This window comes from Primulina tabacum, chromosome 1, assembly GCF_025594145.1.
Source record: "Primulina tabacum isolate GXHZ01 chromosome 1, ASM2559414v2, whole genome shotgun sequence".
In the NCBI taxonomy this organism is placed as follows: domain Eukaryota; kingdom Viridiplantae; phylum Streptophyta; class Magnoliopsida; order Lamiales; family Gesneriaceae; genus Primulina; species Primulina tabacum.
Genome location: NC_134550.1, coordinates 4,556,283 through 4,569,495, shown reverse-complemented (window position 1 = coordinate 4,569,495; position 13,213 = coordinate 4,556,283). Strand labels below are relative to the sequence as shown.

General features: G+C 35.7%; 2 protein-coding genes across 3 annotated transcripts; one reads left to right on the top strand and one right to left on the bottom strand.

Moving 5' to 3' along the window:
* The first annotated feature begins 1,989 nt into the window (after window positions 1–1,989).
* Window positions 1,990–4,465, top strand: LOC142531008 (protein REVEILLE 1-like). Its single transcript, XM_075637022.1, has 5 exons — window positions 1,990–2,763; window positions 2,850–2,961; window positions 3,063–3,124; window positions 3,217–3,555; window positions 3,636–4,465. The coding sequence occupies exons 1-5, from the start codon at window positions 2,680–2,682 to the stop codon at window positions 4,254–4,256; spliced, it is 1,218 nt and encodes a 405-aa protein (XP_075493137.1). The 5' UTR covers window positions 1,990–2,679; the 3' UTR covers window positions 4,257–4,465.
* Window positions 4,466–5,405: 940 nt separating this feature from the next.
* LOC142530888 (transmembrane 9 superfamily member 3-like) lies at window positions 5,406–12,229 on the bottom strand. Of its 2 annotated transcripts, XM_075636909.1 has the most exons (8): window positions 11,881–12,229; window positions 10,431–10,471; window positions 9,750–10,335; window positions 9,518–9,655; window positions 9,220–9,376; window positions 6,894–7,378; window positions 5,749–6,009; window positions 5,406–5,621 (listed from the first exon to the last, which is right to left on the bottom strand). In XM_075636909.1, the coding sequence occupies exons 1-7, from the start codon at window positions 12,024–12,026 to the stop codon at window positions 5,790–5,792; spliced, it is 1,773 nt and encodes a 590-aa protein (XP_075493024.1). In that variant the 5' UTR covers window positions 12,027–12,229; the 3' UTR covers window positions 5,406–5,621; window positions 5,749–5,789. The 2 variants fall into 2 exon arrangements, with proteins under 2 accessions (XP_075493024.1, XP_075492942.1); XM_075636827.1 differs by having other exon boundaries at window positions 5,406–6,009.
* Window positions 12,230–13,213: the final 984 nt, after the last annotated feature.

The window sequence follows — 13,213 nt, the reverse complement described above, 5'->3', positions numbered from 1 at the left end:
ACTTTGAGAGGGTTATGATATTTTTGCCGTTGATTTTCATATAAATATCTAAATCAATATTTTTCTAATTCTAATTATACCATTTTTTTTTGGATTTACTTACAAAATATCATATCACTCACTAAAACCCACTTATTTTTAAAGAAACACATTTCACTAATCATTAGATACAACTTGTTTCAGAGGTATCACATCTGAAAACACTAATTTATTGTAGTTAATAAAACATCTCCGAGCTAGTTTCTGTGTCATATAATTGCAATACTCCGACAATGTTTTGAACAAAATCTCCGAACAGAAATGGGAGCATCCATTGAGAACGGAGTCGGAGTCGGAGTCGGAGTCTTGAGTGACGGAAAATGCCTATGTTTCAAGGATGATTTCATTCCATCCTCTTTTATCTTTTCCTCGTTTCTGTAAGGGATTCCGATTCGTATGGCACTTGTAAAATCTCTATACAAAGTTATAGACAATTTAAATAAGGGATGAACAATCGATTTTGTACTACAACCTAATTATGAAGCATTGAGCTATACGCATTAGTATCACATCAACTTCATATTGATGTCACATCAGCGTCATATCGAAAAAATAACAACAATTTCCAAAAAGAAAAAGATAACGGATTGAAACTGAAATATGACAACATAGAGTATCAAAGTCGCAAAAAATGAAAAAAAAATGCTATTTTATTTATATAATGAAGTTTGATATGTTGTTCGCTTATTTGTGAGTACCATTGAGATGAAATAACTCTTTTGGATGTAGAGTTTTGGAAAGATGGAGTGGATGTTGTCGTGACTACAAATAATTTCGTTTGTGGGGATGTAATATATGAAAGAAAAAGGGAATTCTGGTCCCTTGAAAAGATATTCCAACCATAAATAATTAATTGGAGTGGCCCATGCTTGTTTACCATTTAGGGGAAACTACATTTGCCTTTGTCTTCACAGCTTGCGAAACCAATTCATAAAGGTTCAAAATATCCCTACAAATATTTACAATAAATAATGTCAGATTCAGGCAAATTATTGCCATTTTTTCTAAAAAGTCACATGGTCTAAGATGTATGTGATGATACGTTGAAAAACAACTTGATGAATGCCTCGAGTTGAGTCAAGCGTTGAATATTTTCTCTTTAAAAATAATTTGTTTCATTTTGATGTTTGAGTTGTTTCATATTTTCTAGTGAAGTGGTAAAAACGTGCTTTTTATGATTGAAATGAAATCCTGTTTTTAACCAGTTGTCATGAAAAGAAAAAGCGTAAGCAGTCTCAACTATCCATTCAAATCAATTCTAATTTTTGGAGTACAAAAAGTGCAAAACGGAATGCATTTTATCTAATACGAGTCGCATATTAAAAGCTCTTAATCTTTTCACACCAATTCAAATTTATTTATGACAAAAAATTGAGGAGAATATTTAGCATATATTCAAAATATATTTTTCCAACATGATAAATGTTTATATAAAACAACTATTTTTTTGTTCTTTTTTAATTCGATTGAATAGTTTTATGTTTTTGTGATTTTTTAATATAATTTTTTAAATTGATAATTTGTTTTTTATTTTATTTTAAGGGTCATCTTATTCTATAGTTGCTTCCAAAAGAAACCATTATTTTAAGGGCTAAAAATACTTATTTTTACATTTATTTTTTTAGATGGTCTCACAGGTCAATTTTGTCAGACGGATCATCGATTTGACCTAACTTATGAAAAGTTATAATCTTTTTATGTCAAAAATATATTTTTTTGATAATTATGGATTGAATCAATCCATCTAAAAATGCATAAGACCGTCTGTCTCACAATAAATCTACTCATTTTATGCATATATACGTATGTATATGTATATATTTGGATTTTGGATTGAATGTGCCACGTGTTTTGGATAATCTCAGCCACAAAATTTCAAGTGGATTTATTGACCACCAGTTTTTTAAAAAGAAATTATTTTTTATTATTTATTTAGTACTTTTGCCCTTTGAGGCCGTGGCGTGGCACCTCTGCATCGTCATCTTCTTGCCCCAACCTCTTAACCAAACTCCAAGCTATTTCATGTTGTTTTCGTTCTTGGGTTCCATCTTTTTCTCAATTCTCTGCTGGAAAAAATCTGGGCTTTCTTCACTCGAGTGCCTGTTCCCGACTGTATCTTTGGATTGTTTCTTGGCTGCCTCTGTTTCTTCTCTTTATTTCAATCATTTTCCGATGATGACCAACCATTTGTTGTGTTTCTGAAAATTTTCCGCTCCATTCGTTGAATATGGGGAATCAAATAATGTTTCAAGAGCTGCCCTGTTTGTAGTTTGTTGAATCAATCAAGGATGTTCGGAGAGTGATTCAAGATTTATCGAGTTTTCATATCCGAATCAATAAGTTTCCGGGGATATTGGATGGAGATGCCATATTCTTTCATGGATCCAGTGGTGGTCTTGTGTTAATTTTTTTCTAAGATTGATTTCACAGAGACTCTGAATTCACGACTCATCCACCGATTACAAAAAGATATTCGGGATTTTTGGGTCAGAAGGCTGGAGAACTAATGATTCCTGCATTCATGGCGGCAAGTTTAAGCTAATTTAACCCTTTCTGTTCTTTCTGTTAGTGTAACAACATAGACAAGAATTATATGTATTTATATATCTATAGGAACAAAAAAATGGTAGCAATGGTCCAATGAAGGACAGAACTGTTCTAGAGATAGACACACCCTCTGGTCTGGAAGAGAAATTTGGTACCTGGGATGACTTTGCTCCAAAGGTTCATATTCTCCCTAGTTTTATATTTTGGAGAGTTTTCCTTCTTTTTTGGCCCCTTGTTTGACCGTGCTTCAATCATTCAAATAGGCGAGGAAGCCATACACCATCACTAAACATAGAGAAAGATGGACAGAAGAAGAACACGAGAGGTTTCTCGAGGCATTGAAACTTTATGGTCGAGCTTGGAGAAAAATAGAAGGTGTTTCTTTGGTTGAAATTGGTGTTTTTTTAAGCTCGTGTTCTTGTTGTTGTTTTTTTTTTTTATGTATTTTGAGGATATCCTTTTTGAACTTTCTACAGAGTATGTGGGCACAAAAACAGCTGTGCAAATTCGGAGTCATGCTCAGAAGTTTTTCTCCAAGGTCTTACTTGCTGCTTATGCATCAGTTTTTTTAGTTTACAGCTATGTATTTTATAGTAGTGGATTGATGGGAAAGGTAAATGTTGTGTTTAGGTCGAGCGTGATTCGAATTGTGGCGATCCCGATTCGGCGAAACCGATCGAAATTCCTCCCCCAAGGCCGAAAAGAAAACCGATACACCCTTATCCTCGAAAACTGGTTTGTCCAGTCAAAATGGGGATTGTGATACCTGAGAAACCAACAAGGTCTTCATCTCCGAATACGTCCATTTCGGGGCATGAAAACCAATCTCCCACATCTGTGTTATCGGCAGTTGGCTCGGATGCATGTGCTGGGGGGAATCCCGGTATGCCGAATGGCGCTTCCTCATCGGTTTCGTCTGCCCTTGCTCTTAATTCTTGTTCATCAAGTCCAGATGACAAAGTTTCTTTGGTAATTGCTCGATCCGATTTAATCTGTTGATCTAGTAAATGCTTCCTCAACTGAAAAAAGTTTGCTTTCTAACATGACAGGAATTGGAGCTTTTGCCCCAAAACAGTTGTCTCCTCGAAGAAGCAGTAAATGAATCAAATGTGCAATGCTTGAAGCTGTTTGGTAAGACATTACTAGTCACCGATCAACCATCTAATCCTGCCGTGGAGGCTAGAAAATTGGAATTTTTCGAAAGAGCCGAGGGGCGTTTATACTCATCGAATGTAATGCCAGTAAGGTTTCTGCCGAATAATTCGGAGTCACCGCTCTGTGGCGAAACAGAGAACAATATATGCCCTGGGGACGCATCTTCTCTGATTCGTTCCCCATGGTTATCACTTTGTGACAATGTGTCACATTCGACTCACAAGTTGCATAATGTAAAGCCTTTCAGAACCACACAAGAGATGGCGAAGAAAGATGAAGAAAAGGAAGGGTCTTCCACCGGTTCAAATATTGATTCTCTCTCCGTGGAAAGGAAATCCAAAGAGGGTGAACTACAGCCCAGCAAGCAACTCTCGACGAACTCTGGGAATCCTCTCAAGGGTTTCATACCGTATAAAAGGTGCTTGGGAGAAAGAGCACGTATGGAAACTGCTGAAGATGGGAGAAACTGCCGATTCGCCACTGCTTATAAATTCGTAAAGATCTCATCCATATGATAGCTATTCACATTTAGCAATGCTCGTAGGTTCGTGAAATTTTTCGTGTAGTTTCATGTATGTTCACTGAAGTTTTGCAATGACTTCTGTTTTTGTAATTTTTCCCTGGCCTTGCACCAGACGACCCTCCAGTGACATTGCCATGGAGATATATATATATATATATATATATATGATAATTGTAAACTGTAGCTATATGATTGAATATCAAATGTATGCATCTGAGGAATTTTCAATCTCCTTTTACATGTGATGATTGTGTTCATGGTGATGTAAATGTGTATTTTGTTCTGCCTAAAGCACTTGATGATCCTTGAATCACTCTTCCATGATTTATGTAATACCTGTTTATTAACACAATATATTGTTTATAATAAAATAATTTTGAGTTTTTTTTTTTTTGGATCCTATATTTTTTAGTCTTTTTGAGTTTGATGTGTTGGATCATGTGAATCTCCATTTCAATTAGAGCTTTGTTATAAATTTACCAAATCTTCCATCTCTCTGTTTTTTTAAACCTTGCTTAATATTTGATAATGGTACCAACTTTGCTTGAAAACATTTAATCCCCCAAATATATAAGATAAATAAAAACTCGAGGATATAAAATATATACAAATATGATGGAGGGGTTCATAATTTTAAAACTTATCAACAAACCTCCAGGAAAATATATCTAATATTTACATATCATGACTTTCTGTAAATAAATCTTAATTTTTATCATCCTCGTTTTTTTAAGAAAAAAACTGAGATTGATTAATTCGGTTACCAGTCGAATGAACCCATCTCCGATTTGGTCGATTTGTTCGTTGTCAATGAAAAATCCAGGTAATTACATTTGCTCAAAGAAATCGATTTATTTGGCTCTTACAGAACCAAAGTGTTCCAATGCTCACTTCCGGTTGACATAGACCAATTAAAAGTCAGTACTTTATTACACTAGCCCTGAACTTGTTGATTTTGGCAGATACCCCAAAACCTTTAATTTAATTTCTTTTTTTATGAAATTCGAAATTCCTTCACAGCTTCAATTCATATTGAGGTCCTTATTCGGTTATTCCTTAACAGCAAGATATGAGCATAGGAGTATAACCAATTACCATCGCTCACATCACTTGCATAACTCTACAAAACTGAAACAAAAAATACAAAACCCAATTTGAATGTAAAACCGAAATTCTAACTCTGATATTTCAATATTTATTAATCATCAAATCCCAGACAGAAAACATTTGTATCACCCCATAGAAAATTTCACAAGCCAATGGACATTTCCTATTATCAAGCTTCCACATCAAATCCTCAATTCATTTGTCATCCCAGTTTGGGGATCAAGGGGAATTACAACCGTTCACTGCTGACCTAATTCACATACTTCTCAAGTGCAAGTCTATTAAAATGTGATCCTTAACACAACAAACGATCGTAAAGCTGAAGCGTAATGAGACTCTTATTAACATTTCATCTATTTTGCACGCAGTAAGCATACCTGTTGAACTTGGACCAAATACTGACATGTGATCTGATTTGTTACTCGCACTTTATTGAGCGGTATATGTGACGCACAAAAAACAAAGCAGCACGGAAGCCTACAGTTCCAAGCATGAGGAAGAAAGCATAGCATACACAAGCCATGTACCCGAAGAAAAACGAGGTCTGCATGAAACCAGACATTTCTGACCGCGCGTTGTAGTAATACAAGCAGTAGCCATAGATAAACAAGCCAGTAGATCCACCGCATGCAAAAGACCTGATAAGTCAAGGAAATGAGGAATTATCATCACTAAACATTTTTGTTTTCGGAAAAAAACTCCGAAAACATTCTCTCACTCAATTGAAGTTTTGTAGTTGACACCTTGATAAGAGATTGAAAGCCTAATTAATCTGAAAATATGACAGAAGAAGCAGATAACTACGGAACAAGAAGGTGGTAGGACTAAAATCAACAGAAAACTTTTTTAATGCTCTATTTAAATGCGACCAGCCATCCACACGTGCATTCACGATTTGCAGCGTAAATGTGGTCTCACCAATGTCTTTCAATTATTAACTATACAATTTTAGGCTAATAAATGTTTATGCTGGTGAAGAGATGGTTGCACTTTAGTTGCCTTGCTACATAGGACACCCAGAAGAGAGGACATACAGTAAATACAGGTACAATACAAAAAACAATTAAAAAATAATGATGTAGGAACTCTTATTAAAGTTTTGGAAGTGAGGCGGAGCAGTACGTCTTAAGGTTGGGTTACAATGCAAAGCTCACGTGGATCGAGGAAAATGACTTAGGGCAGATTAAATAATCATTATGGTACGCGTATCTCTTTGCCAAAATTCCTTGCATTTATGTTTAATTAATTTTTCAGAAGAGGGGAGAAAAACTCGAACGTGCATTGAAGGCCATTCCAGAAAAAAATATTTTCATGCATATTACGAGGCCAAAATCTGACACAAGCCATCCAAAAATGCTGCCTCAGCATGCAACAAATCAAGTATTAAGAATATTCAATATTACTTTGAAAAAACAGCCAAATAACATACAGTGGCATAAGTCATCCAAAAATGAAGCCTACATTTAATAAATCATGTATTTAAAATATCCAGTATTACTTAAAAAAGGACCAAATAACATACCTCCACCACCACTTGTGATCTTCAGCAGCAAGTTGAAAATAGGTCAATGCCACAGTAATAAATGCAGTGACAATTAGGAGAATAATGAAGACAATGAACAAGATGCTGTAAATGGTGTAAATCCTGTGACCCCACACACTCGCAAATATATAGTAAAGTTCTATGTAAATGGCACTAAATGGCAAGAATCCAGCCATTGCCATTTGAGGAAGGGTTCCACGGTACCAAGGTAGTGGTGGAATCTCTCTAGGATATTTTGTGGTACGACATGGAGCTTGAAACTCAGCCTTGCTATTCTTTCCAGCAATCCCTCCCAATACTAACAAAGGTGATGTAATGAGCGCCCATATGAGAAAAATAACCACAATGGTCCCGAATGGAAGGGCGGCAGTGGCGTGATAAGTAATGGCAACAGTGTTAAGGAAGCAAAAGGTGAGAAACAGTGGCCCACAGAAGAGGCCTCCAGCCAATAATAAATTTCGGACCTGCCAAATGAAGAATTAAATATCAGGTAAAGAGATAGAGCAGTCTGCAACAAACAGAGATCATAACTCACACAGATAAAAAAAAAAATAGGTAATTGTTTTTTTTTTTTTTTTGTTTAGCATTTTGTTTGAAGGATAAGTGATCTGATCTGTTTCTAGAACAAAGGATGGGACGCAGAGTTTCTTATGAATTGTAGCCGACATGCTCATATCCCAACTTGGACGAAAATTTTTAAAACCCGTTAATGCACCAATATATTTCTATGCACTAAACGAATGGAAAGATTGATTGGGTTGACTAACAGGCATACCCATACCGTTTGCTTTTACTTCCACAAGATAATAATGAGATTCATTCCCTATCTGTGCTGACCTGTAACTCACCCTGCAAACCAATGGTTAAACCTAGCCTCCCTTAGACCTCACACACCCACTCCTCACAAAACCCAAAATCACCAGTAAACCTTCTCCACTCATTAACCCTGAGAAGCAGTTAAAAAAATTAGAATATTCAAATGTACACACACAAGTTCTCTCTCGGTTTCAGTTCAACTATCTGCAAGAAAAGATATCGAAAAGTTTTCAGCCTTTCTTAAAACTCAAAATCAACAGAACAAGCCACTTTTTAGTATCCCAATATTTTACAGGTAGTACTTCCCGCCCCAGTCTGTAACCCTAGCCGAGATAAAGTTATAAGTTAGTGCCAAGGCTTTTTGTGTTTAATGCAACTTGAAAATAGTACATTCGATGGCTTTTTGTGTTTAATGCAACTTGAAAATAGTACATTCGATCTTAAGATTCGAAGAAAAGTTTTCCAAAATTTTCAAGGATTAAGCCATTTCTACATTAACTCAAACTCGATGAAAACAAAAAAGAACCGGGATGACTATATGCACTGCCACAACATTTATTCATCTCCCCGAAACTTCAAATAAATGGAATGAAAGACAGAAGGCAAGAAAATCTTCTACATTTCAAAGTTAAGAATCTAAAAGATTTTGTTAATCATATACGTTGGAGTGATTGGATGAGAAAAGACAATTTGCTGAGAGTATCCATGTTAATATTTTATACTACTGGAACTCTCTGTACCCTAATTGCAAGTAAATTTCTCTAATTGGCATGGCAGATGGCATTAAGTATACCCATCACCTAAATGTTAAAATCTGTTTAAGAAGCAGCACCACCCCTGCCCTCCAAAAAAGGGGAACTGTGACGACAAATAGAACGTTTTCTCGCAAAGCTCAATGTTAGTACCCTGTTAACATACATAATGATAGTATGATACACACCTTTCCAAGTCCAAATAGGACAACACGACTTTTTTTAGTGGAAATGTACCTCTTAGGCTTCCTTGACAACACAATTTATCACAATCAAGTTATGATGAACTCAATTCAGGAAGGAAAACAATGAAGGCATTAGTGCTGGAACTCGTTGTACCCTCACTGCAAATAGATTTTTCTAATGCACAAATGGGCATTGGTTTTGCAAATCAACTAAATGTTCAGATCCGTTTAAGAATCAGAAGAACTCAATCCTAGTACCCTGTTAACATACATAATGATACACCACTTTTTCAAGTCCAAATAGGACAACACAGTTTGGAAAATTAAGTGCAAATCAACCTCCTCAGTTTCCTTGGTCACACAGTTGATTGCAATCAAGCATGACGAAGTCAATCCTATGACCTGTTGTTTTCTCAAATGATAAAAATACTTGCACAATGGGCGGGGTTACAACAGAGTTTTAACAGGAGTCAAACTGCATTGCTACATAAAAAGGAAAGCCATCAGCTATTTAAGAGAAAATGCAACGCCAATAAGTTCAAATTCACTCACCCAATTTGTTCCTTCTAACTGGCAATAGAAAGAAGCCGCTGTATATCCAGCAATACCAGATGTAAGAGCATAAATGACAACCAAAGCAGTAAAAAGAGCTCCTCGGTTGTAGGGGTAAAATACACCAACAAGTGCGAGTACGAATATAAAAGTTGTCCTGAACAAGAAAAAATGTTAGTAGGTCAATTATGTGCATCAAACAAATAAAGATCTGATGCCCAGCAATCATCGAAAGCAACTTATATAGATAACTTCAGTGAATCAATCAAGGCAATTCAAAACATCCAAACGTCCTTACAGAGTAAACAACTGAGAGCCACATCCAAGGGAAGCAGCAAGGAGGGACTTGTACTTCGGGAACCTAAAAACATCACCATGAATGTTCTTCCATCCAGTTTCTTCTTGGTCATCAGCTGTTTCTTCATCGTGAGCATATCTTTTGTGGCAAAAAAAGATTTAATACATATATATTACTAGAGGTGGTAATCAGTCATCAATGTCCTGAATGCAAAAGCGGAACTAGTCCTTACTTGACAAAGTCATTTTTGAGAACTCGCATCAGAATTGTAGCCAGAAATCCAGTTAGAAGGAGCACGGTGACACATGAATTGATAATTGAAAACCAATGGATCTCCAAGTGACGACTATGTGTTGAAGATGAGGAGTACTTCTCCATTCTATTCTCAAAAGTCACTTCGGTTTCTTTCCATTTGACTGAGTACATAAAGTCCACGTCAATTTCCCTATCCTCGGTAAGATCCACCAAAGCATTAGAATCAGCACGTGCATTGATCTCGATCACACGATCCTTGTTAAAAAATATTTCAAAATGGAGATGCTTAAAAAGGTAATATTTGTGATCATTGGGATCAGCCTTGCCATCTTTATCAATCTTTCCTATGAAACCCCACAGGGGTAGGTCATCGTAGTACATCTGAAAATAGTATTCCTTTGCAACCGCGCTTCGAAACTCGGCAACTTGTTTCTTTGACAACTTCCTTTTACAGATTATTTCTGGCTCTTTATCAGCTAAAAAGTCAAGCTTGTATGGAGCACCGACCAAACGGTCTCCATTCAGCACTTCACCAAGTGCTTCTGATTTATCTTTCACGCCATCTGCGATCAAGATGTATAGATAAAACAGGAAAATTGGTTTAAACCCAAAAAAAAAGGGAAAAAAAAAACAAAACAAAAATTATAATATGAGATACCTGGAGAACAAAAGGGTAGATCAAAATATCGATATGTTTCACTGAAATAATTGAAAAAACAACGTGAGCGATAACATGAAATAATCAACCATTTACAAATGCCATGATTTAATGAAATTTTATTTGCCAATAATTATCTTTTAAATAACAGAATAACATCCACAAGTCATAATAATCTTCATCAGAAAAACATGAGCAAGTGGCGGTGAACAGTCCCATGCAACCCTTTTTCCCAACTCCAGATAAATTTTATATTCAAGAAGTATTAATAAAATGATAAACCCAAACTCAATTATCAAATCATTCAACAGTATTTGCATGTGCAAGGTCTTCCATTACCCTTATCCTCTCATGGAATGGCATTCTTTCATATTTTTATCTTGTGACTTATTAGATGCATCCTTCTTAAGTCTCTAGCAAACAAGTCAGGTGTAAAGTAAAGGAGAAGATTAACAAGAAATATATATTTTTTGTTTAATTATGAAAAAAAGAACTATCCATTACCTTGATGTACTGTAAACCAATAATCCAAATAACAACAAAATGGGACTGAAGCTAACACCTGAACTACATTTCTATCTTCTTTAAACACAATCCTCTGAAAATAAGGCCCCATTTACAATTTTATCGTTTAAACAGGAGAACAAGTGTCACAACAAATAACAATTCAAATATCCAAACACATTTCCTGAACAGCTGCGAAACGAAACGACATCTCGAGGTTTATAACCTACCAACGACGCTTTCTGCGTCAAAGATCCAGGTTTTACATGACTATGTCTTTTGATGTGGCTTTTTCAATGTATCAGATCGATTTCTCGGCGTAGCGACCATCATGGAATGTTTTTTTTTATAATCTCCAAAAACGGAATGTTCTTTAAAGGATCACAGCGATTTCTCTGCATCATGGAATGGTATCACCTAACATTTTTCGTTGTTGGTACGTTTTTCCTTGTTGGTATTTGGCAGATGACTTCCTTTTCTCAAAATTAACCTTTTTTTAAAAGCCTAATTCGAATCTTTTGAATGAAAAAATACATAAAGTTTTCCACAAAATTTCTAAATATGTTTACTTTATTTCAATAAAAATCGTCTGTGTCACCACGATCGTCCGTTTCAAATATCAATGGAACTAGAACCGAAGCCTCTGCGATATCCTCCACGACTGTGCAGGCGTACCACAGACTCCACACAGCATGTGGAATGATTTTTCCATCTTTTCTATGTACCAACCAAGTCCTCCGTTCCTTTTCACAACTATTTTTCGATGGGATTCCAAGATAAGATCCTTATCCCAGATCCAGAAAATTAAGACAAAGCATAAAAAGAGAATTACCTGAGAACAATAAGATGGGATTCCAAAAAGAAAAAACAAAAAAACAAAGCTATAACCCAGAATAGTCACATTAATTGTAACATTACTCAACAAAACACAGAGAGGAAAAAACACCTGGGATTGTTGAAAGGGCCGACTTTGTTGGCATACAGCGGCACCGGGTCCCCGAGTTTGTATTTGTGATCCGATGCGTCGGATTTAACCCCAACTACGAAGCACAGAAACATCAAAAGTAAGGAGGCGTGACGAATTCCTCCCATTTTAACCCTAACTATCACAACTATAAATTAACGAGCAAAAATATATTAGGGCAGATCTAGATCAGAATCGATTTGGGATTACTTCAGCTCTCGTATAACATACACGCAAAATTGAATGAAACCAATAAGATTTGGGGAATTTCCAAGTTCAATTCATTTGTTGGTTTTTGATTAAATAAGACAACAGCAGGGTTTTGTGTTGCTGCCACTTGACATACTTTAAAATATTATGATTAGATTTTTGTGAGACGGTGTCATAAATATTTATTTGTGTGATGAATCAATCTTATTGATATTCATAATAAAAAGTAATATTTTTAGCATAAAAAATAATATTTTTCATAGATGACTCAAATAAGAGATCCGTCTCACAAAATACGATCCGTGAGACTGTCTTACGTAGGTTTGTGTCTTATTATAATAGATTTAGTAGCTTAACATTGACCTCGGTGGGAAAAAAATGATCAATCGTCAGTTGGTCGAATAAATGAGCATAGGATTAGTTGTAGTATAACATTTTGTTGATTGACATAGTTTACATACACTAATATTTAAGTTTGATATTTATTTGAAACACACCAAAAAAATCACGGCTAACTAGTTGAAATCGAACTCGAGTTGCTTGGCACAAGGAAGATAGTACTCGTAAGCCATTAAAAGTCGAAAACTTAAGAATACGCTTTAGCTAGTCCTTGCGCGGTTGGGGCATATATCGGATTGATGAGTCAAGAATTACAGTAATAATATGGTTCGCAGTGGTGGTGAATTCCTTGGGATGAGTGGTGTTTCGGGTTGTCAAGTTATTGAATTTCTTATCGGAATTATTGGACACATAGTTGTTCCTTGTATGGTTCAGGCACTTTTGGCCTTGCTGATTGAGCTTCACATGCATTGGTTTTGAAAAGTTATCACATTGTTAATCATGGGTTGAGACTTAATCGTAACAAATTCCACCCAAACTAAAAAGAGGTTACCATGCTCTAGGTCCATGACTGAACTGAAATTTTGGTTTAGGGAAGTGAAATCTGGCTAAGGTTGTTGAACCTGCAAGTACGCTATGTGATGTCTGGATGATTGTGATCATCAAATGTATGCTTTTGTGGATAATTGTTGCTAAAAATCGCTACATTGAAAAATTTATATAGATTTCATTCTCGGTGATTATAATAAACTTAAGGTAATAGTGT